Source organism: Eumetopias jubatus, unplaced genomic scaffold (genome assembly GCF_037043125.1).
Source record: "Eumetopias jubatus isolate StellerSeaLion01/CBP00866 unplaced genomic scaffold, mEumJub1_p1.0 scaffold_15, whole genome shotgun sequence".
In the NCBI taxonomy this organism is placed as follows: Eukaryota; Metazoa; Chordata; class Mammalia; order Carnivora; family Otariidae; genus Eumetopias; species Eumetopias jubatus.
Window position 1 is genome coordinate 57,736,593 of NW_028274821.1, and position 23,776 is coordinate 57,760,368.

Sequence of the window (23,776 nt, forward strand, 5' to 3'; positions counted from 1 at the left end):
GGGCTTGATCCCAGGACCCTGGGATCATGACCTGAGCTGAAGGCAGACGCTTAACGACTGAGCCACCCAGGCGCCCCTGTTTTCTATTACTATAGTTTAAGTAGAATCATATAATATGTAACCTTTAGAGCCTGGCTTCTTTCACTTACCATGATGAATTTGAAAATTGTCCATGTTGTGGTGGTGTTGTATTATATACCATGTACAATTCATCCATGTATTTAAAGATTTTATTTATTTATTTATTTTAGAGAGCGGGGGAGGAGCAGAGGGAGGGGGACAGGCAGACTCTGTGCTTAGTGTGGAGCCCGATGGGGGACTCAATGCGGGGCTCAATTTCAGGACCCTGAGATCATGATCTGATATCAAGAGTCAGATGCTCAATTAACTGAGCCACCCAGGTGCCCCTGTCTGTTCATCCATTTAAAGTGTATAGTGTTGGGGCATCTGGGTGGCTCAGTCGTTAAGTGTCTGCCTTCGGCTCAGGTTGTCCTGGGATTGAGCCCTGCGTCGGGCTCCCTGCTCGGCGGGAAGCCTGCTTCTCCCTCTCCCACTCCCCCTGCTTGTGTTCCCTCTCTCGCTGTGTCTCTCTCTGTCAAATAAATAAATAAAATCTTTATTGTTTTTTTTCAGTTTCTTTTTTTTTTTTAAGATTTTATTTAGGACCCTGGGATCATGACCTGAGCCGAAGGCAGTTGCTTAACGACTGAGCCACCCAGGCGCCCCAATAAATAAAATCTTTAAAAAATAAAAAAAATAAAGTGTATGGGGTGCCTGGCTGGTTCATTCGGAAGAGTATGAGACTCTTTATCTCACGGTCATGAGTTCAAGCCCCATGTTGAGTGTAGAGATTTAGAGATTATGTAAATAAATAAAACTTAAAAAAAAATCAGCTTGTTAATTTCTTTTAAAAAAAGCCTGTGCAGATTTTAATTCTATTGAATAATTTTCACAAGATAGGTGCAATATACTTGTCCTTTTTTTTTTTTAACCTTTCGTGGAAAGCATCAGTATGATGCCTTCCACTGTATTGTAATGCAGGCTAATAGACAACAGACCATAAATTCATATAGCTAACCTTAATTTTTTTCCTGCTTACATTTTTTTCCTTGCTTATATTTTTAAGTTTGAGGTATAAACACCATATCAAGGGCGATAGACTGACTTTTAGGTTGAAGAGCTCAGATTTGTTTAAGACAGGACTTCAGACTTAACTTTTATAGGGGCCGAAAATGCAAAGATGTGTGGTTTTATGTTTTTTTCCTTCAGTTAAAAAGTTCTTTTTAAGATTTTGTTTATTTGAGAGAGAGAGAGTGAGAGCATGAGCACAAGTCGGGGGAGGCAGAGGGAGAAGTAGACTCCCCACAGAGCAGGGAGCCTGATGCTGGGCTCCATCCCAGGACCCTGGGATCATGACCTTAGCTGAAGGCAGACACTCAACCGACTAAGCCACCCAGGCGCCTGCCCCTTCCTTCACTTAAAACATTTTTATACTAATTAAGCAGTACAGATTATATGTCATTCATTCCCCACTTACTATTAGAGTTAGTTGCCAGCAAAAGGTTCTATATTTGTATAACTGAATAAAGAGATATTTTTCTTAATCTGTTATTGACAGATTTGTAGTTTGTGTCAAGAAGGTGTTTTGTACTTTTTTCCTTTTGATAGTTCACATATAAACTGCTCAATGGCTAGTATGTTATTCTCATGTTCTCATATATGTATTCTCATACATATATACACACACATTTTAATTTTTTAATTTTTATATTCTTTATATTTTTAAAGATTTATTTGTCAGAGAGAGAGAGAGGGAGAGAGAGACTGAGCAAGCAGGGGGAGTGGCAGACAGAGGGAAAAGTAGGCTCCCCGCTGAGCAAGGAGCCCGATACAGGACTCAATCCCAGGACTCGGATCATGACCTGAGCTGAAGGCAGATGCTCAACCCACTGAGCCACCCAGGCGGCTCCACATGCACATTTTTAGAACATGCAGATTTTAGAAATGTTTAACTTTTCTCTCGATAACTAATATGTCCTCCTTTCTCCTTTCTTTTTTAAGATTTTGGGACTGAGAAGTTTGAGGATTGTGTTCTGGTTTCTTTTTTGTAGTCTCAATTTTTCATAATGATTTGTTTATATCCCCTCAGAGCATCATGTACTTAAAAATATTACTTTGTTTTTCAGGTTCTAAATGGCTTCTAAGAAGTTGGGTGCAGATTTTCATGGTAAGTGGACTGTTAGATATCATGGTTTAAGTTATGATTTGATCAGAGGATTTGAAATTACTTAACGTTGTCTAAGTAAGTGCCCCTTTTTGTTTATTTTAAATGAACAGCTTGAGAAAAGTTGTACAACAGTGTAGCATATACATTCCAATGGATTTCAGGTATTGAAGTAGATAAGTTTTAGAGTCTCTGTGATTATTGTACTTGAAACTACCAGAGGTGGATAGGGAGCCTACCTATTTTTATTGTTTTTCAGCAGTATTTTGAAGTAGTTACTTTCCCTTTCTTACTCTCTGGTCATAGCTCTTGGTCATCTCAGGTGTGAAAAGCTCTAGTATATGTGCTGCCGAAGCGAGCACAGGTGTGAAAAACTCTAAACCTTTAGTTAATACTTAATAATGTTTTGCTTTAATGTCCATCCCTGTTGTCCTCCCTCCCTGCCCCACAGTGATAGGAAGTAATTGCTACAAATAAACTGTGATCAGTAATTACAGAAATGTTAGTAATAGTAATTACAATTTTGCATTTGAAACGAATAGTTTATCATCTTTTTCTAAGATACACCTTTCAAAACTGAATACATTAATAAACTTTATTATCTGCATTTGGGAGGAAAGGAGGTGCCTAAGAAGTTAAAGTTAGATTCTCATTTCATACAGTAGAAGATAAGAATTAAATACCAGAAATATCCAAACAACACAGTTATTTTAAAAGGGTTTTTGAGGGGCGCCTGGGTGGCTCAGTTGGTTGGGCAACTGCCTTTGGCTCAGGTCATGATCCCAGGGTCATGAGATTGAGCCCCACGTCAGTCTCCTTGCTCAGTGGGGAGCCTGCTTCTCCCTCTCCCTCTGCCTACTACTCCGCCTGCTTGTGCTCTCTCTCTCTCTGTTAAATAAATAAATAAAATCTTAAAAAAAATAAAAGGGTTTTTGGGGGTGCCTGGCAGCTCAGTCAGTTAAGCATCTGACTCTTGGATTTCTGCTTAGGTCATGATCTCAGGGTTGTGAGATCAGCTATGCTTCAGGCTCCGTAATGGGCGTGGAGCCTGCTTTAAGATTGTCTCTCTCCTCTCTCTGCTTCCCTCCCCTGCCCCTTTAAAAAAATGAAGGTTTTTAAAGCTAATCTTCCATTTTTAAAATCATGTCATTATAAGAATGATTTGCCAGACCACATGACAACATATGTTGGTATGCTCTTCTGGTTGTTTGATTGTATCAGTCACCTGAATCAGTCTGCAGCAGCAGTCACTGGGATTCTAACTTGCTTATATATTTTATATAACAGTTTAATATTTTGAATTACCATTGTGCATATGCTTACATACATCAGTTGTATGTGTTTTGTTAGGTCCTTTTGGAGTTAAGTCAGTCACACTCTGGAATTTGCATTCTTTATAGCAGGTCAGGCATCAGATCTGCCAGGTAAGCTATTTCCTGTTGTCTAAGGACTATTAGACAATATTTTCAAAGTATTCAAATGATAGTAGAGAGATAGATCTGAAGTTGCCTCTGGATCACTTTTTTAAGGAAAAAGAGAGGACAGAGCAAAGGACAGAGGAAAGGCCTGGGGAGAGAAAATAGCAAAAAAAAAATTTAAGCTTATATCTTATTTCAAAAGATAAGCTATATATCTCGACTCTTTGGGAAATCCTTTTTTTAAAATTTTTTTTTAAAGATTTTTATTTATTCATTTGTGGGAGAGAGAGAGAACAAGCAGGGGGAGAGGCAGAGGGAGAGGGAGAAGCAGACTCCCTGCTGAGCAAGGAGCCCAATGTGGAACTCGATCCCAGGACCCTGGGATCATGACCTGAGCCGAAGGCAGACGCTTAACCATCTGAGCCAACCAGGCGCCTGGGAAGTCCTTTTTGACTGGAGTGAAAATAAGATGGACCCCAGGTTATGTGTTCCGGCTAAACAGTTCAGAGAGAAGATTCTAATTTTGAAGTTACCTGATCAATAACTTTATTAGAAATTCCTCCATCTCCTTACATTCCTCACCAAAATTTTGTTGTTTGAGTGAAGCATTCTACCTCCACGCCCATCGTGGGGGTTGAACTCACAACCCTGAGATCAAGACCTGAGGTGAGATCAAGAGTCAGATGCTTAACCAACTGTGCCACCCAGCTGCCCCAAGAAAAGATTTTTTTCTCTTTCTCTTTTCAGCTTCTGCTTTAAACTGCTGAGCTCCTACTTGAATTTCTATAGCTTTGAAGTTTTTAAAGAATCTTATTTTTAGATATTATGTAGCTTAAGGAATAGAAATTAAAGGAAATAGGCAAAAAATCTTAAAAAAAATATTTTTTTTTTGGGGGGGAGAATAGCAATCTTGTCAGCAACTGAGTGCAGGAAATCAAGTTTAGCCTGGTCTTACAGGGCTGAAATTAGAAAGCCAGGAAACTAAGGCTTGTACTTCCCCCATCTCTCAGAAAGCTCCATAGCCTTTCCTTACTGCTTTTCTCTGCGGGCGTGCTCCATTTTTATTCTGTTTATAGACTTGCTTTCTTGACCTACTTTTGTAGAGTGCATAGGGTGAAAAATGGCCACCCCCCCCATTATGATGCAGCTTGCTAGTTGATCTTTCAGTTTAAGTGGCTAGCATCATATAGCTCAAAGTTTTTCTGTCTTTCGGGCAAGGGAGTATCTGATTGGTACAGCCTAGCTTATAAGCCTGTGGATTGATTCTCCCTAAGGTAGGTATTATCTGACTGGTCCATTGGGGTTAGTGGGTGTGTGTGTGTGTATAATTCTTCCAGGGCATTTAGGGTGTGGACAAGGAGGTAATATCTGCTCTTGTGACTGGATATTAAATTGTTTTTTTTCTTTTTAAATATTTGGGCTGACTAGATCCTGTGCTGTGACTAGTATTTGTTTTACCTTCAAGTTCATGTTTTGTTTTTTTTTTTAAGATTTTATTTATTTGTCAGAGAGAGGGTGTGTATGCGCACAAGCAGGGAGAGTGTTAGGCTAAGGGAGAAGCAGGCTTTCCGCTGAGCAAGGAGGCCAATGCAGGACTTGATCCCAGGACCCTGGGATGATGACCTGAGCTGAAGACAGACCGCTTAACCAACTAATACATCCGAGTGCTTCCCTCAAGTTCATTTTTTTCAACTAAGGTTGAACTTCTTCCACTGTCATTAATAACTTCATATCCCTAAATAACAGAATAAGAGAATAAGCAGTTAATTCTGAAAGACCTTTAAAAATATTGTTTTTTTATATTATATAAATTGCAAACCCTTGGCTCAGTTTAAATCAGGCCTTTCTTGGAGTCTGGTGTTTTAAAATGTTAATTGTCTTTAGTTTTTAACTTACTTTCCACTTTAAGAAAAAAGTTATTTTCCGGAACAGATTTCTTATTTTTTATTTATTTATTTTTTTTAGAGAGAGTGTGTGTGTGAACGAGCATTCAAGCAGTTGGGGAGGGGGAGAGGGAGAGAATTTTTTTTTTTAAGATTTTATATATTTGACAGCATGTACAAAAAGGGAGAGTGGCAGGCAGAGGGAGAGGGAGAAGCTGGCTCCCTGTGGAACAGGGAGCCTGATGTGGGGTTCAATCCCAGGACCCCAAGATCATGACCTGAGCCAAAGGCGGATGCTTAACCAACTGAGCCACCCAGGTGCCCCTAAGTGCTTTTTGGCTTAGGTCATGATCTTGGGGTTCTGGGATGGAGCCCTGCTGAGTGGGGAGTCTGCTTCTCCTTCTCCCTCTTTCCCTCCCCCCAACTTGTGCTCACTCACTCTCGCTCTATCTCAAATAAATAAAATTGAAAAAAGTTTCAACAAACAAATTCCTCTTTTAATATCTGAGAAGATGCCTTGAGATTCTAATATAGGAAAAAATAAGTCTGTATAATCAGATAAAACTTAATAAACCTAAACTCCTTCCTTTGTAAGGCCAGGCTGTCCTATTTATGACCATTGAGCTAGCTAACTTCTGAGGGAGGTTCATTTTGCCCTTGGTTTAATTTCTCCTAGGATATTGAAATACTTTTTCTGCTGAGTGATAGATAAAGATGTTTTATTTTAAATTGTTTTTAAAGTTGATCTGTTACTGCTTTACAGTGTAATGTAAAGAAGTTGGCCATCATTTAATCATTGCTCCCCTACCCCCACCGTCTGTCAAGACTTTATCTTTCTTTTCAGCATTATTACTATGATGTGGCTTGGTGTGATTTTCTGTGTATTTATCCTGCTTGAAGTTAGCTAAACTTTTTGGATCTGTGGTTTGATATCTTTTATCACTCTGGGAAAATTTGCAGCCATTATTTCTTTTCACATTTCATCTGCCCCATTGTTTCTCTCTTGTCCTTTTGAGACTCTAATCATACATGTATTAGGCTGTTTGATATTGTCCTAAATATCTCTTAAGGCTCTGTATCATTTTTTTCTTTTTCCTTTTTTTTTTTTACCTTTGTGTTTCAGTACGGTTAATTTCTTTTGACCTGCCCTCGGGTTCTCTGGTTCTTTTCTCAGCTAAGTATTTTCTGATTATCAGGATAGCCTGGTTATGAACTATCAAAGATTTTCTTCTCTGATACTGCATTTTTCTTTTCTAGCATTGTTGCTTTGTCTCTTTCTTTTTCTGTCTCTTGTTGAAATTCCTCATCTGCTCACACATGTTCATCTTTTCCACTAGATCCACTATATATTTATTATAGTTATTTTATTTTATTTTTTTGCTTCTTTTTTTTTTTTAAAGATTTTTTTAATTTATTTATTCATGAGAGACAGAGGAGGAGAGAGAGAGAGGGAGAAGCAGAGGGAGAAGCAGGCTCCCAAGGAGCAGGGAGCCCGATGCGGGACTCGATCCCAGGACCCCGGGATCATGACCTGAGCCGAAGGCAGACGCCCAACCATCTGAGCCACCCAGGCGCCCTATTATAGTTATTTTAAACCTTTCTGATAATTTTAGTATCTTTGCTATCCCTCAGTTTGGGTCTGATGACTGGTTCCTCTCTTAATGATGGATCACATTTTCTTGATTCTTTGTGTGTCTTATTTTTGATTGAATGCAAGACATTGTGTATTAAAAAGCTGATTTTGTAGGTTATCTGGCTTTTGTTGTTGGGGTGTGAGTAACATTTTCTTGTGACTTCACATCCTGTTGCAGATATCTGTTTAATTTTATGTGTGTCTGTCTACATGTGTGTCTATTTATCGATCCATATGTCAGCTAACTTCCTTCCTTCCTTCCTTCCTTCCTTCTTTCCTTCTTCCTTTCTTTGAGGCGGGGTGCACGCACCAGCAGGGGAAGGGGGAGAGGGAGAGAATCTCAAGCAAACTAGAGCCCTGCATGAGGCTTATCTCTCAACCCTGAGATCGTGACTTGAGCAGAAAGCAAGAGTTGGTTGCTTAACCTACTGAGCTACCCAGGCTTCCCTTATAGCAAACTTAATGGCTTTAAGGTAGTGATACCTAGTTATGGAATTGTATTTTTCACTAAATTTTAAGTTTGGTCTTTACTGTTCTTTTTCAAAAACTTCCGATTTGAATCCTCAGTTTGAATTCACAGTAAAACCTGAATTAAGCATAATCTAGTTTCTACCCTCCATTAAGAATTCATCTCTCCTCTTCCCTGGAATTGTAACTTTTTTTCAGGAAAACATGCAGGTGACAAGATTGTAAGCATATCAGCAATTTAGAAAGAAAGAAAGCACAATGACGCTTTCCCAGAATTTATCCTGAGATACTACATTTTCAGCCCAGTCTCTTCCACTGTGGCATAATGCAAAGTGATGTGCAGAACCTGACTTCAAGGAACTGCCATAGCCACAGTCATCAGAGATGTACTTTCTTTCTTTATCGAAACTGAACTTAAGAAAGTGGGCTCAGACATTTTAGAAAGATAATAATAAAGACAAACTAAAAAATATTTGGGGTAAGCTGGAAATTTGTTAGTCACAGTGTTTAATTCTCTGAGCCATGTAGTTAATTGAGTTTATTGAATCTTTTTAAAAAATAAGGTGTATTGAGAAACAAGAGAAATTGCTGTCTTTAAATATATATTTTGATATATTGGATAAAAATGAATAATTCCTAAGGCATAGTCAGTTATATTTGCAAAATATATTCTTTATAATCCTCATAGCATCATCATTAATTATGCTACAGTAGTCTCTGTCCATTCAAAAGGTTGCTTGCTTTGTTGCCATCTCTTTAAATGCCTTTTTAAAAAAATATTTATTTAGCTATCTATTTTTAAAATATTTTTAAGTAATCCCTACAGTCATTGTGGGGCTGGAACTTCCAACTCTGAGATAAAGAGTTACATGCTCCACCCATTGAGCCAGCTATGTGCCCCTAAAAGATTTTTTGTTTTTAAGAGAGAGAGCTTGTACCAGGAGGTGGGATGGGGAGGGACAGAGGGAGAGGGTGAGAGAGGATCCCAAGCAGCCTCTCTGCCCAGTGGGGAGCCCTGTGGGGGCTCAATCTCATGACCCGGAGAATATGACCTGAGCCGAAATCAAGAGTTGGATGCTTAACTGACTGAGCCACCCTAAAAGATTTATTAGTTTTAAATAATCTCTACACTCAAGAGTCCCATGCTTTACCACCTGAGCCAGACAGGTGCCCCTAAATGCCTTTTTGCCCTTTATTCTTACCCCTTTCCCCAATAATCACATAACTATTGGCTCATTCCCTACTAATAAAGTTTAAAGGACTAAGACCAGGGAAAGTTAGAGGATGTGCTAAATCACCTTGGCATTGGCTTTGTTAGTGAAATGAAACTGCTTTTTTAAAAGCAGAAACCTGGGGCGCCTGGGTGGCTCAGTCGTTAAGCGCTTACCTTTGGCTCAGGTCGTGATCTCAGGGTCCTGGGATCGACCCCCGCATCGGGCTCCCTGCTCGGCGGGAAGCCTGCTTCTCCCTCTCCCACTCCGCCTGTTTGTGTTCCCTCTCTCTCTGTGTCTCTCTCTGTCAAATAAATAAAATCTTTAAAAAAAAAAAAAATTTTTGTTAGTTTTAGTGTGGATGGGTTTTCTTACATTTGTATATCATATATGCTTGTGTTATTGGTAAGATTTTTTCAGAGTGTGTGTGTGTGTGTGTGTGTGTGTGTGTGTGTGATAATTAACCTACTTTGAATGAATAAACATTCTGAAACAAAAGATTTAATTTTGTGATTGTTAACTTGCCTGTACATCTTGCCAGTACTTCTTAGAAAATGCTAGTTTCAGCTTTGTCTCCTATCAGGACACTATCTAAAGTTAAGATCTCACTTTCAGTAAAATTTGAGCACCTATTTTTATGGAAGACAGATAAAAATTTTTTTAAATTAGAACTTCGCTTTTAATTTTTTTTTTTAAGATTTTATTTATTTATTTGACACAGACACAGTGAGAGAGGGAACACAAGCAGGGGAGTGGGAGAGGGAGAAGCAGGCTTCCCGCTGAGCAGAGAGCCCGATGTGGGGCTCGATCCCAGGACCCCGGGACCATGACCTGAGCCGAAGGCAGACGCTTAACGACTGAGCCACCCAGGCGCCCCTAATTTCTATAAAGAGTTTTTAAGTGACAGAGGGTTTTAGCATTGTAACCCGTACTTGGTTATTTTGGCAAGCTGTGATGATACCTGATAGTTTGGTGGGGGAGCGCCTGCTATATTTTTATGAGTAGCCTTGACATTTTAGGTAAATCATTTTGAATTTTAATAAATATTAATTGAATGTGAGTTAAGATAGGGGTGAGAATTAAATATGAAATAAGTATAGACCATGTCTTCTTTATTTGTTCTTATTGAGCATCTTATCTGCCAGTTATTCTGCTGAGATTGGGAGGTGTAGATATGAAACATTTATCCCTTCTTAAGGGACACTCAGGTTTTCAGAGTGTCTAGGTGGAGTATAAGGAAACTGTTCTTACAGAGTGGTAAGACCTGAGGTGCTGGTATGAACTGGGTGTTCTGAGATTGAGAAGGGAGTTGTTCTGAAGCTCATTCTTAAAGGACTAGAAATAATCAAGTAAAAAAGGGTGGGAATGTGACAGGCATTGCCATCTGAGGAAATAGTACTTCTAGAGATATGACTAACTAAGAAACTTTCCTAGAGTGTTAATAATTATGGTTATTCCCCAGAAAATTTGTTAAGTTGAGCACGGTTGTGAATTTAATTTGCTCACTGAGTGGGAGATAACATAAAATGTTTCAGTTCTGGCTAGAAGGTATGGAAAAGAGAGACACCAGCCCTCAAGGGTGCAAGTAGGGGCCTTCTTTCTGCTGGAGGGTTTCAGGCGTATCAGAGCAGTATTTACCTCAGGAAATGGGCATGATGAGAACATTTCAAATATATCTTGAGTTTGTTAAGTCTTGAAATCTATTAGTTTTTAGAAAGGGAGAGAAGCTATCTTCATGGAAGAGGTGTAATTGTATTATTCTGTCCATGAGCATTCAAGAAAATATACCAGTGTGAGGCCCAGAAACAATCCTTTTTTTTTTTTTTTTTAAGATTTTATTTATTTGAGAGAGAGAGCACAAGCGGGGAGGAAAAGGAGAAGCACGTCCCCCACGGAGCAGGGAGCCCAATCAGGGGCTCGATCCCAGGACCCTGAGATCATGACCTGAGCTGAAGGCAGACACTTAATTGACTGAGCCACCCAGGTGCCCCAGCAATCCTTATTTTACTAGCCGTTAATAGTCAAAAAGTAGAAACTATTTCATTGTCCATAATGGTTCTGCCAGTAAGCCCCAGACCTCATTCAGAAAAGAAACCATGTACAATTGGGAGTGTATAGCTAGTGAAAGTCATATATTAGAGCCACTCTCGTTTTGTCTGACCCTATAAATCAGTGATAATGTCCTGGTCTTTTTGTATGATTCAGCTATTAGGCAGAGAGCCTTCAGGGAGTTAAAGCAGTTCAGTTGTGTATGGTTTATGTCTCCTGATAATCCTGTTCTGATTCCCATGGTCTTGTTTTCATTTTCGTTTTCTTTTCTTTTTTTTTTTTTAAGATTTTATTTATTTATTTGAGAGAGAGCATGAGCAGGGAGGAGGAGCGGAGGGAGAGGGAGAAGCAGACTCCTTGCTGAGCAGAGAAGCCTTATGTGGGACTTGGTCTTAGGACTCTGAGATCGTGACCTGAGCTGAAGGCAGACACTTAACTGACTGAACCCCTCAAGTACCCCTGGTTTTCCTTTTTTCATAAGTGCTGTGCTTCTTGAATATTTCCACATCTGTTGCAGGATATAGTCTTTAAAAATGTGGAGTAATTCTTTGTATTAATTAGAAATGATTCTTTCTGAAGTAGAGAACTCCTAGTCAAAGAGGTTCTTTTGTGGAGGTTCTATCGATTCAACAGTATTAAGTGCCTAATATGTATAGGTTTTGACAGTACATCAGTGAATAAAATAGACTTAAATGCTTGTCTGCAAGGAGCTTATATTCCATTGGGCCAGACAGACAATAATCTAAAAATGAATTATTTAATGTGTTAGAAGGTAATAAGTGCTGTGGGGGAAAGGATAGATGGTAACATGGGAGTACTGCAGTGAGGGTCAGATAGTTTTAAATAGGGTGGTCAGAGTAAGCCTCCTTGAGAGAGTGAAATTTGAGCAAAGACTTGAAGAACAAAGGAATAAGTCACATGAATATTTAAGGGAAGAACATTCCAGATAGAGGGAGCAGCCCCTGCAGAATTTTTGAGGTGGGTTTGACCCTGTCATGGTTGAGGAACAATTACTGTGAGTTAGAGTTAGTGCAGTGAGCAAGGAGGTGACAAAGAGTTGAGGGCAGAGGGATAGTGGGCTTTGGGGAGGCCTTTTAGGCTTCTGTGAGTACTTTGGCTTTTACACTAAGTGTAATTGAAAATAAACCCTAATAAGATCAAGTAGGCTAAAGTAGGATTTCTTCCACAGAGGTCTAGGGTCAGGAGAAGGTAAGCAGTCAGAGGAGCAAGTCTCTATAACTTCTAGTTTTAGGATAGCATAAATTAATGTTGTATCCTAGATGTAAGATAATAGCAAAACAAATAATAAAGTTCTTTGCTGATATTTTCTACTTTATTTTTGATTGTAGGGACTTTCAGTTACCTTGATGATGTCCCATTTAAGATAGGAGACAAATTCAAAACACCAGCTAAAGTTGGTCTTCCTATTGGCTTCTCCTTGCCTGATTGTTTGCAGGTGGTCAGAGAAGTACAGGTAAGTGGTAATTTTTAGTTAAAGTTTAGTGCATTTAAGAATTTGATGTATAGTGAAATAGGAAAAACAAAACATTCTCCTGTCTCTTATTTGTATTTCTTACAGCAGCTGTTACTGCTTAGCTCACATTGTCTTTGTTTCTCTCTCTGTCTCTCTCTCTCTCTCTCTCTCACACACAGACACACACACACACACACACACTTACACTTACATATGTTTATATATCTATTACAGATCTTCTGCAATCTGTTAGACTGTGTATTCCTGGGTTTCTTGTTTTGTCCAAATCCCTGCTGCCCATCTGGTCCAATCCCTGCTGCTCATTCACCTCTTTCTTTTGATGTCCTCATTATCTTCTTGGTCACTCAAAATAGGAAATATTTTTCTCTTTGCTCTGTCTCACCTTTACCACCCAGTTCATCCTTATGTGACTTTTTTTTACCTGGACTATTGCGGTAGCCTCTTTTTTTTAAAAGATTTTATTTATTTGACAGAAACAGCGAGAGAGGGAACACAAGCAGGGGGAGAGGAAGAGGGAGAAGCAGGCTTCCGCTGAGCAGGGAGCCCGATGCGGGGCTCGATCCCAGGACCCTGGGACCATGACCTGAGCCGAAGGCGGAGGCTTAACCATCTGAGCCACCCAGGCACCCCTGCAGTAGCCTCTTTAATTGGCCCTTCTGCTTGCAGCATTTTTTGGTTATTTTTCATATTGTTTCTAGAATAATATTCCTAAATTAAAGTTTTACATTGTCACATCTCTGTTAAAAAAAAAAACAAAACTGACACTAATTTACCAGTCCTTAAATCAAGTCTAGACATAAGGTTGTGGTAAAGCACCTCAGCTCATCATCTCCTCCATATCTCCTACGAACCAGGTGACTACCATTCATTGAACATACCATGTATATTACCTACCGTACTATGCTTTTTCTCATGAGCTGTTACCTCCACTTTGAGTATTTTCCTCTTTCTCACTGTACTAAAAGCTATCTATTAAAACCTGTTTATTCTTCTAGACTGTGCTTAAATGCCTTTTCAGTAGCTTCTTTCTCAACCCTCTCATCTTTAAAGCACAGTTATGTATAAGTGTATAGAATTACTTCTTGAAAGCAGCAAATAGCCTTATGTTTTCTGACTTCCTTTCTTCTCCCAGTGCACATTTATTGAGTGCCTGTTTTTGAGTGATGCTCTACTAGGGTTGGATAGAGATAAATACCTAATTCACTGTCCTCAATGAGCTTACAGTTTAGAGAAAGAGTTAAATGGGAAAACATTAAGTACACTACCTATCTAATACTTCTTCCTATGACTTAAGATTTAAAAAAATACAACTTTCTGGCAAAGGAGTTTTATTTCTGGGGGATTCTCTGAGGCACCACCATGTTACCCTAAGAAATATTTATTTTCCAGTCTATATGCAGTAGGTAATCAAATGGGAGAATTTCAGTTATATTTTTTAAAATAATAGCTTTATTGAGATATAATTCACCTTGAAATTCACCTTTTTTAGGTGTGCACGTAAGTGGTTTTAGTACATTCAGAGTGTATAACCATCATTACTGTGTGATTCCAGAGTAGTGTTGTCCTAATCCCAAAAAGAAATGCAGTGTCCATTAGCAGTCACTCCCTATTTCCCTCTCCCTCCAGCCCCTGGCAACCACTAAATCTACTTTTTGTCCCTATGGATATGCCTAGTTTGGACGTGTCATATAAATGGAATAATAGTCTTTTGTGACTGACTTATTACACTTAGCATAATGTTTTCAAGGTGTATTCATGTTGTATGAATGAAATGTTGGTACATCATTAATTTTTATGGCTTAATGTTCCATTGTACCGATACACTACATTTTGTTTTTCCATTTATTGGTTGATGGACATTTTGGTGGTTTCCACTTTTTACTTAATACTGGTGCGAACATTTGTGTATAGATTTTTGTGTGGACGTATGCTTTCAATTTTCTTGGGTATACAAGTGGAACTGCTGGGTTGTCATAGGGTAACTGTGTTTAACCTTTTGGGGACCCGCTGCACTGTTTTCCAGAGTGGCTGTACCGTTTTACTGTCCCACCCACAGTGCATGGGGGTTCCAATTTATCCACATCCTTGTCAACTCTGCTTGTCCATCTTTTTGATTATATATATCCTTACGGGTTTTGCAATGATCTCTTACTGTGGTTTGATGTGTATTTCCTTAATTACTAATGTTGAACATCTTGCATAGTTTTGAATACTGAATTGGTAACTCTTTGTGTATGGAGACTTTATTGGGCCAGAAGAGACACAGATTTCCCATATAAAGAAAGTTTTTACATTGTTCTGTTTGCTTAGTGACTTTTTTTTTTTAAGATTTTATTTATTTGTCAGAGAGAGAGCGAGCACAAGCAGGGGAAGCGGCAGGCAGAGTTGGAGAAGCAGGCTTCTTGCTGAGCAAGGAACCTGATGTGGGTGGGACTCGATCCCAGGACCCTGGGATCATGACCTGAGTCAAAGGCAGACACTTAAACGACTGAGCCACCCAGGCATCCTGCCTGGTGACTTTTTTATTGGCAGTAAGAAATGTCAGTAACCACCTCTCTGTGTGCAGGATACTACTGTTAAAATAGAATTAAAAAACACCATCTTCTTTTAATAGTTCTTACATTATTCACTGTTTCATAGACTCATCCAGAAAACTTGTTTTGAATTCCAAATTGTTGTTGTTTTAGGCTTTGCTGGGAATTTTCTATTTGATCATCATAAAGCATTAATAAGTGCATGGTACTCTCCTTACTGTATTCATAGTACCCACTAATAACAAAAGAGATTTCAGCTCCATTACTATGTGGAACAGTTGAAATATTTTTGTTCTCTAATTGCACATAGTACCTTTAAACTTTGTCTGGGTCTCCATGGGGGATTTGGGTGTGGTATTGGTGCTGGTCTCCTTTCTGTTCACAGAAGAGTCAGACCTAGAGCCCTGGACAGATAGATACCTTGATGCTTCCTATGATTTTGTCATATTTGCCCTTTCATGACAGTACAAACTTCATTTTTCAGCTAAAAACTCACCAAAATGAGCTAGTAAAACAAATAATCCTTGCAGCCTAGCTTTTATTGAATACGGTTGGTGGTGGCCACAGTAGTGGTGGGTCGCCCTTAGTGTCATCGTTTAGAGCAGAATCTGGTATCACTCATTCACGAGCTGGAATTGCCATGTAATCTTGTACAGATTTCTTAAACCCTCCAGGTCTCCATATCCTCATCTGTAAAGTGGGGATAATTAGCTTTTAATGTTGTTAGAAGGATTAAATAAAATAATGCTTTTGTAATATTTACTCTGGTTTCTGGTACTCTGTAAATATTAGATGCTGTTATTATTTGTACACTCAAACCATACTCTTATTTTTTCACTCTAATATTTCTTTTTTTTCTGTGTTCCAAGTAATTTGTATTACTTTTGTAATTAAAAAATAAAAGTCAATAAAGGTTTTACAAAAAGGGGAAGAAATTTCCAGTTGTTGAGAGTAAAACGTCAGGGACCTATGTTTTTAGGCAGTGGGAAGTTGGTTACAGCCTGTTTTTGGTGGAAGAAGCCAGATGCAAAATTGGATGTCCTCCATGGTTAGAAGGAGCAGTCTGTTCAGTGCTGTTTTTTTTTCACTACCATTAGTGGTAGAAAGAAGTGCCATGATTGCCCAGGTGCCTTTCTGGGGCCCAGCAGCTGGCTCAGCAGTATAAATGAACAACTCCTTTTTTTAAGTTTTTTTTTTTTAAGTAAGTAGGTTCCATGCTCATCGTGGGGCTTGAACTCACAACCCTGAGATCAAGAGTGGCATGCTCCACCGAGCCAGTCAGGCATCTCGGGGGGATAAGTAAACTTCCTTTTTTTGTAAGATTTTATTTATTTGTCAGAGAGAGAGAGAGTACAAGGAGGGGGAGCAGCAGGCAGAGGGAGAAGCAGGCTTCCTGCCAAGCAAGGAGCTCGATGTGGGGCTCCCCAGGACCCTGGGATCATGACCTGAGCCGAAGGCAGACGCTCAATGACTGAGCCACCCAGGTGCCCCAGATAAATAAATTTCTTGATGTGTGCATTTCCAGGCTTCTCTTGCATTGTTTGAAGCTGAAAGGCTTGGGGATGACCAGAGTTTCTTGTACTCTAAAACTCTTGTCTGGGCATGTAGGCCTCTTTCCTGTCCATCCCCGTCTTTTGTCTCTTCAGCCTTGAATGTACACACATAGATATTGTTTAGTTCTGAGGCTTTAGAGTGAACACCAAAAGTTTTGTTTTCTCTGAGGTGGATTTTGTTTTTTGTAATAGGTGTATTTTTTTTCCAACTGTGCAAATAAAATTTTTGTAAATTTAGACATACTTGAAGGTACTGTTAAGGAACTAACCATGAAGTGAATCCTTACGCGATTTGCACTGTAAAATCCTAATTTGAATATATCTTGATATCTTAATAAGCAGTTTTCCTGTATTTAGAGTACAGTCTGTTCATTATAATTTAATAGGTAGTGGTTTAATAACATAGAATCTGTAGTCATACTGCCTGGGTCATATCCAGGCTCTGACACTTACCAGCTCTGACCTTGGGCATGACTCTTGTAAACTGAAGGTAATAGTACTTACTTTAAAGGGTTGTTGAAAAGATGCAGAGAGTTAATACATAAAAAGTGCTTAGAATCTTGCCTGGTACCTCGTAAGTGCTTCTTAAATGTTAGGGGCTGTTGTTGTTGAGCACAGGCTCTATCTAGGGCATTGTGCTACTGAGAGGATCTAAAGTCCAGTAGCTGTCTGCAAGAGGCTTGTGATACTGTTGGGAGAAGTGTTTAGAAAAAAATTAAAGGTTAAGTCTATCTGTGGTCACTTGTGCTTGCCATCACCTGATAGAGACAGATGCTATGAAAGAGTTCAGAGGAAGAACAAGGCCATCAGCAAAGCTTCACAGGTGGCCACCGAGCTCTTGCCTAGCCACCAAAGAATTCTAGGAACGGAAATGGCCTGAGGGTAGAGAAGCAGAGGAAGTAGTTGGCAAAATTCCTTTGGCCGGTAATGTAGAATTAGAGGTAGTGGGAGCTCTTTCTAGATCATTTCTAGAAGTAATCTGGGAGCATAGTTTGATTAAACCGTATAAGGAGCTTAGGAAGCCTTAGTCTTCCTGACTGGGGATCATCTCATACACCTTAAATGCTGCCTTGCCAGGTTCTGTTGTGCTGGTGTGAGGAAGAATTTGCTGGAGGAATTGAGTTGGGGAGGGGCAGCCACCTGGGTTCACACGTCCTTTCTCTGCTGTATCTTTGCAGTATGATTTCTCCTTGGAAAAGAAAACTATTGAATGGGCTGAAGATACTAAGAAAATCCAAGAAGCCCAGCGGGAAGCAGAGCGCAAGGCTGAGGAAGTAGAAGCTAAAGTGAATTCTAAGAGTGGCCCAGAAGGTGACAGCAAAATGAGCTTCTCCAAGACTCACAGTACAGCCACAATGCCACCTCCAATTAATCCCATCCTTGCCAGCTTACAGCACAACAGCATCCTCACCCCGACTCGGGTCAGCAGCATTGCCATGAAACAGAAAGTTCTCAGCCCACCCCACACAAAGGCAGATTTCAATCCTGCTGACTTTGAGTGTGAAGAAGACCCATTTGATAATCTGGAGTTAAAAACTATTGATGAGAAGGAAGAGCTGAGAAACATTCTGGTAGGAACCACTGGACCCATTATGGCTCAGTTATTAGATAATAACTTGCCCAGAGGCGGCTCTGGGTCTGTGTTACAAGATGAGGAGGTCCTGGCATCCCTGGAGCGGGCGACCTTGGATATCAAGCCTCTTCACAAACCCAATGGCTTTATAACCTTACCCCAGTTGGGCAACTGTGAAAAGATGTCGCTGTCTTCTAAAGTGTCCCTCCCCCCCATTCCTGCAGTAAGCAATATCAAATCCTTGTCCTTCCCCAAACTTGACTCTGATGACAGCAATCAGAAGACAGCCAAGCTGGCGAGCACTTTCCATAGCACATCCTGCCTCCGCAATGGCACCTTCCGGAATTCCCTAAAGCCTTCCACCCAAAGCAGTGCCAGTGAGCTCAATGGGCATCATACTCTTGGGCTTTCAGCTTTGAACTTGGACAGTGGCACAGAGGTGCCAACCCTGACTCCCTCAGATCTGATCTCCCAGATGCCTTCCCTCTCTGTCTTGTCTGTGTGCACAGAAGAATCGTCACCTCCAAATACAGGTCCCACGGTAAGCCATTTAAATCCCCCTGAATTAGAGCTCTAAAGATTTCTAAATTCTGCCTAGCAGTTGCTGCCTCACATTCTTCTTTTCAGGGTTTAGGGCGAGGTGGGGCATGGCTATATTGACCTTGCTTGTGTATGTTGTTCTGGTTATTTTTCTGAGGACAAAGGATTGTAGATTTGCCCCTGGCCTGGTTATGTTCACTTGTTTCTACCCGCATCTTTTTGGTCTTTCCTTCAAAAAGATAATGTATATCATGTGTGAATGATGTTTTTCTGCCTAATCACTTTGTTCTTTTCTCTGCTGCCTTTTTTTTTTTTAAGGCTTGCTTTCTTTGTAGCTTTTTACTTACTCTTTCCTACTTTATTCATTTTTTTGAAGGTTGCTTGGTAGTCCTCATTATATCATCTTCCTGCTTTCCTCTCTCCATCTCATTGTGCCCTGAAGGTTGGTTCGTTCTTGTGTGTACCATGATTTACCTGTGTTTCTTCAGACCATGTGGTGCCTTAGTAGCTGGGAGATAAATTTGTATCAGAAGTCTGAGCAAAAAGTAGAAATTTGTCACTTTTAAACCTACAAATTTTATTTTATTTTATTTTAAGATTTTATTTATTTATTTGACAGAGAGATAGCACGAGTAGGCAGAGAGGCAGGCAGAGGGAGAGGGAGAAGCAGGCTCTCCGCTGAGCAGGGAGCCTGATGTGGGACTTGATCCCAGGACTCCGGGATCATGATCTGAGCTGAAGGCAGCCACTTAACCAACTGAGCCACCCATGCACCCCTAAACCTACAGATTTTAATCCTGCAGTTTCTTTTTTGCTTACTACTAAGAATTGTGCAGTTTTCTACAAAGGGAGGGAGAAGGGGAGGTTGGAATTCGAATTAGTGTTGAAAGATGGATTGGTAACAGAAGTTACAACTTGTTATTACCCTGAAAAAAATCTGATTTTGTCACACAAAAAAGTTGCAGGCGCAGCTAGGTTCTTTTATTTGTCATAAAGTGTAGGCTTAGTTTTTGTTGTGGTTTCAGCAGCACAGAACAATACATTATTGCATTCTAGAATAGAAATCATAGAAGTCTAAGAACTTTTTGCTATACCAGTTCACAGATATTTATTTAAAGATTTTCATTTATTTGATAAAGCACAGAGAGGGGGATAGGGACAAGTAGACTCCCTGCTGAGTGTGCATCCTGACGCGGGGGCTCTATCCAAGGACCCTGAGATCATGACCTGAGCCAGCTGAGCTACCCAGGTGCCCCCCATTCACAAGTTTTTTAAACAACAGCATATTAAGAGACTATTTAGAGCCAGAGAGGAGCCTGATTGTATTGGTGGGGTATCTGTCAGAGATTGTAATAAGCCAGTAGAAAGATGAGCCTTGGCCTGCTTTAAAGTAAGTGCAAAGTCCCAGCAACAGCCTTCTTGGTAAATGATTGTTTCTGTGTGTGAGTGCTTCTGTCATAGAGCTCACTGCTGTTTATAAACTTCTGTGGACCTTGGCCCAGATAAACTTGATAGTGCACTCTGGTGTTATCTCCTAGGAATGGGCGGGCTTCATCCTCCTACCTCCTGGTCAGTAGGATACTCTTCATGACTCATTATATGCTTTAGAGAAATTAAAAGCACTCTGGGGAAGATAAGGGATCCTCAGCCTCAAATCCCCCTTTAAAGTTACAGTAACCATTTAGAGACCAAAGCTGATGAACTAATGGCAGAGGTCGTTCTCAAATCAGAACACCTGTCACTCTGACCCACCTGATTGTGGAGTTTCTTTTGGGCCCATCCATTTCAGGGTGGGAGGGGAGTCTGCTTCTTGCTGGCCTAGGGACTTTCTGCCTTCAAGGGGCAGATAAGCCGAGCTGAAGTTCTGGTGTTTTTCTAAGGAAGTCATGGCCCTTACCCCCAAGAAGCAAAGCCTGGTTTCCATCCTGGTCCTCTATCTTAGTGAGTCTTTGAGACTCACTTAGTGAGAACCTTTCCCAGTGAACAAAGCACTTCTCCTCAGGATAGTTAGTGACTTGAGGATATGAGGAGTGGAGTGGTGGTCAAATGGGCTGTATACACCCTTTACGTAGGAGCTCTGAGGGAAATGTTCCTGGAGTTTGGTTCTTGTTGGCTGTTTTAGGCCCAGTGTTTGGGTCTCACTTTTCAGATTCTGATTTCATGTTTTACTGTATATAAACTAATCTTAGAAGTTGAGAAGTCCATAGGATCATCTTGAGAAGAATCTTGTAATGAGCCCTTCTTCTGAGACCAGCATAGAACTGCCTGACCTAGCCTTAGCCAGTCTTTTCCCACTGCATGTCAGCCTTTTGTGGTCTTTGCTTCTGCTCATTTGGTTGGGCTCATTCTGCTATTGGGTTCTTTTTCTGCAGCTATGGATATATTCCTTACTCTTCCACAGTTGCTTCAGCAAAATATTTCTGCTCCTCCCTTACATTTTTGAGTAATGAATTTACTAATTTTGGCCAATAAGCATTACAGTAGTGCCAATTTGCTTTGAAAGTATATTTAAAATAATTTTTGACCTATAGACTCTCAGCTTTTAGGTGTTAAGATCTGTTTATTCTTCTGTTGCCATTGCTTTAATACTTTCAAGTCCTCTATCTCTAGATTTTTAAAATGAATTTATTTTTATCAAAGTAATACAAGCACATTTGAATCAAGTCACATTTATTTTTTTAAAAAAAATATTAGAGACAGAGAGCATGAGAAGGGGGAGGAGTGGGGGGTGGAGAGTGGGAGGGGAAAGAATCTCGAGAAGACTCATCACGGGGTGGGTGGGGGGAGTGCACAGCCTGGACCCCAACACAGGGCGCGATCTCCTGACCCTGAGATCATGACCTGAGCTGAAACCGAGTCAGATGTTTAACCAACTGAGCCACCCACCCAGGCTCATTTATTTATTTTTGAAAATTTATTTGTTTAATATCTGCACCTAGTGTGGGGCTTGAACTCATGACCCCAAGATCAAGAGTTGCATGCTCTTCTGACTGAGCCAGCCAGGTGACTAATCAAGTCACATTTAAGAGGATTATATTGAAAAACAGTGGCTCCCTGCCACTCCTCTTCCTAACTCCAGTTTTGCTTCCTGTAGTCAAGCACTTTTAACTCTTTAAGCTATCTCTGCTGGGATTTATCTCTTGTGTTTCTAAATAAAGTGCTTGTATTGCTTTTTCTAAATTTATCGATTTTAGATGGTTTTATACTTCCTGTTATAGTTGAGGATTTAGCTCTTATTAGCCCCTCCACTTCCTTCCCATAGCCTCCATCATAATTATATCACAAATTTTGGGTAAATTAATGTTACCGTTCACATTATGATTGGGTAAACATTTATCACCAAGTTTGAATACTATGTTGTGATTACTTTCTTTTTTGCACCTTTTTCTCATAAACTCCATTTAAAAGATTTGCAGTCTTCCTCCCTTTTTTTTTTAAGATTTTTAAAAAATTTTTAAGTAATCTCTGCACCCACAACCGGAGATCAAGAGTTGCACGCTCTAGGGGCGCCTGGGTGGCTCAGTTGGTTAAACGACTGCCTTCGGCTCAGGTCATGATCCCAGGGTCCTGGGATCGAGCCCCGCATCGGGCTCCCTGCTCGGCGGGAAGCCTGCTTCTCCCTCTCCCACTCCCCTTGCATGGGTTCCCTCTCTGCCTTTCTCTCTGTCAATTAAATAAATAAAATCTTAAAAAAAAAAAAAAGTTGCACGCTCTACCAACTGAGCCAGCCTGGCACCCCTACATAGTTTCTTTGTCCTTGTTGCCAATTTTATCCAGATGCTCCAAGAGAGCCATCAAAGACCTAATAATTTTCCCAAACACATCCAAACATACTGGTTAACCTGGCAGTTTTGAGTCCTTGAATATCCAAAAATGTCTTAATTTTACCTTTATGTGTGAATAATAGTTTGGATGGATTTAGATTTCTTAGTTGAAGGTCATTTTCCTTTAAGAATTTTTTTTGGGGGGGGCACCTGGGTGGCTCAGTCTTAAACGTCTGCCTTTGGCTCAGGTCATGATCCCAGGGTCCTGGGATTGAGCCCCTCATCGGGCTCCTGCTCGGCGGGAAGCCTGCTTCTCCCTCTCCCACTCCCCCTGCTTGTGTTCCCTCTCTCGCTGTCTCTCTTTGTCAAATAAATAAATCTTTAAAAAAAGATTTTAGAGAAGCAGACTTCCCGCTGAGCAGGGAGCCTGACGTGGGGTTCAATCCCAGGACCCTGGGACCATGACCTGAGCCAAAGGCAGATGCTTAACAGCCGAGCCACCCAGGCACCCTCTAAGAGCTTTAAGGTTTAAGGACATTGTTTTTTAAAAACTTTTTTTTTTTTTTTAAAGATTTTATTTGAGGTGGGAGCAGAGAGGGAGAAGCAGCCTCCATGCTGAGCAGGGAGCCTGATGCGGGGCTCCATCCCAGGACCCTGGGATCATGACCTCAGTTGAAGGCAGACACTCAACTGGCTGAGCCACCCAGGCACCCATTAACCTTAAAAAAAAATTTTTATTTTTAAAATTTATTTTAGAGAGAGTGAGTAGGGGAGGGGTGGGGCAGAGGGAGAGGGAGAGAGTCTCAAGGACTCCATGTTGAGCACAGAGCTTGAGTTGGGGCTCAATCTCAGGACCCTAGGATCATGACCTGAGCCAAAACCAAGAGTCGATCACTTAACCAGCTGTGCCACTCAGGTGCCCCTAAACTTTTTTTATTCAAGTATAAGCTCCACTGATTTGTAGCATTCCTGTGCTTTTCTGTGTTCTTCCACCTCCCTCCCCCGCCACCATGGTTTTTTGGGATCTTAATTTTATTCATGGTGTGCCATGCCTGGTTCATTGTGCTAGGCCCCCCTGGATCCTTTCAAACTAAGGCTCAGCTTAAAACAAAAATCTGAGATTTTTTTTTTTAATTAATAGTTTCTGTTTTCTCTTTCTTTTTTGGAATTCCTATAACTGGAATGTTGGACCTCCTTGACTACTGTTCTAATTTGCTATCCTTTTCTATTTCCTATCTCTTTGTCTTGTTTAAAGAGAATTTTTTTTTTAAAGATTTTATTTATTTCACAGGGACAGACACATGAGAGAGGGAACACAAGTAGGGGGAGTGGGAGAGGGAGAAGCAGGCTTCCTGCTGAGCAGGGAGCCCGATGCGGGGCTCAATCCCAGGACCCTGGATCATGACCTGAGCCAAAGGCAGACGCTTAACG

The 23,776-nt window shown here is 40.5% G+C and overlaps 1 protein-coding gene across 3 annotated transcripts in view; it reads left to right on the top strand.

Moving 5' to 3' along the window:
- The window catches only part of UBAP1 (ubiquitin associated protein 1), a 68,553-nt gene that overhangs the window by 29,772 nt on the left and 15,005 nt on the right, over positions 1 to 23,776 (top strand). For 2 of the 3 annotated variants that reach the window (XR_015766886.1, XM_028115111.2), the window contains exons 2-4: positions 2,187 to 2,227; positions 12,236 to 12,360; positions 17,647 to 18,582. Coding sequence is in view for 2 of the 3 variants with exons in the window: in XM_028115111.2 (XP_027970912.1) it covers positions 2,194 to 2,227; positions 12,236 to 12,360; positions 17,647 to 18,582 (1,095 nt within the window). In the remaining variant the exon portion in view is untranslated. The remainder of the gene's footprint in view (positions 1 to 2,186; positions 2,228 to 12,235; positions 12,361 to 17,646; positions 18,583 to 23,776) is intronic. The other variant, XM_028115110.2, reaches the window with a different exon arrangement.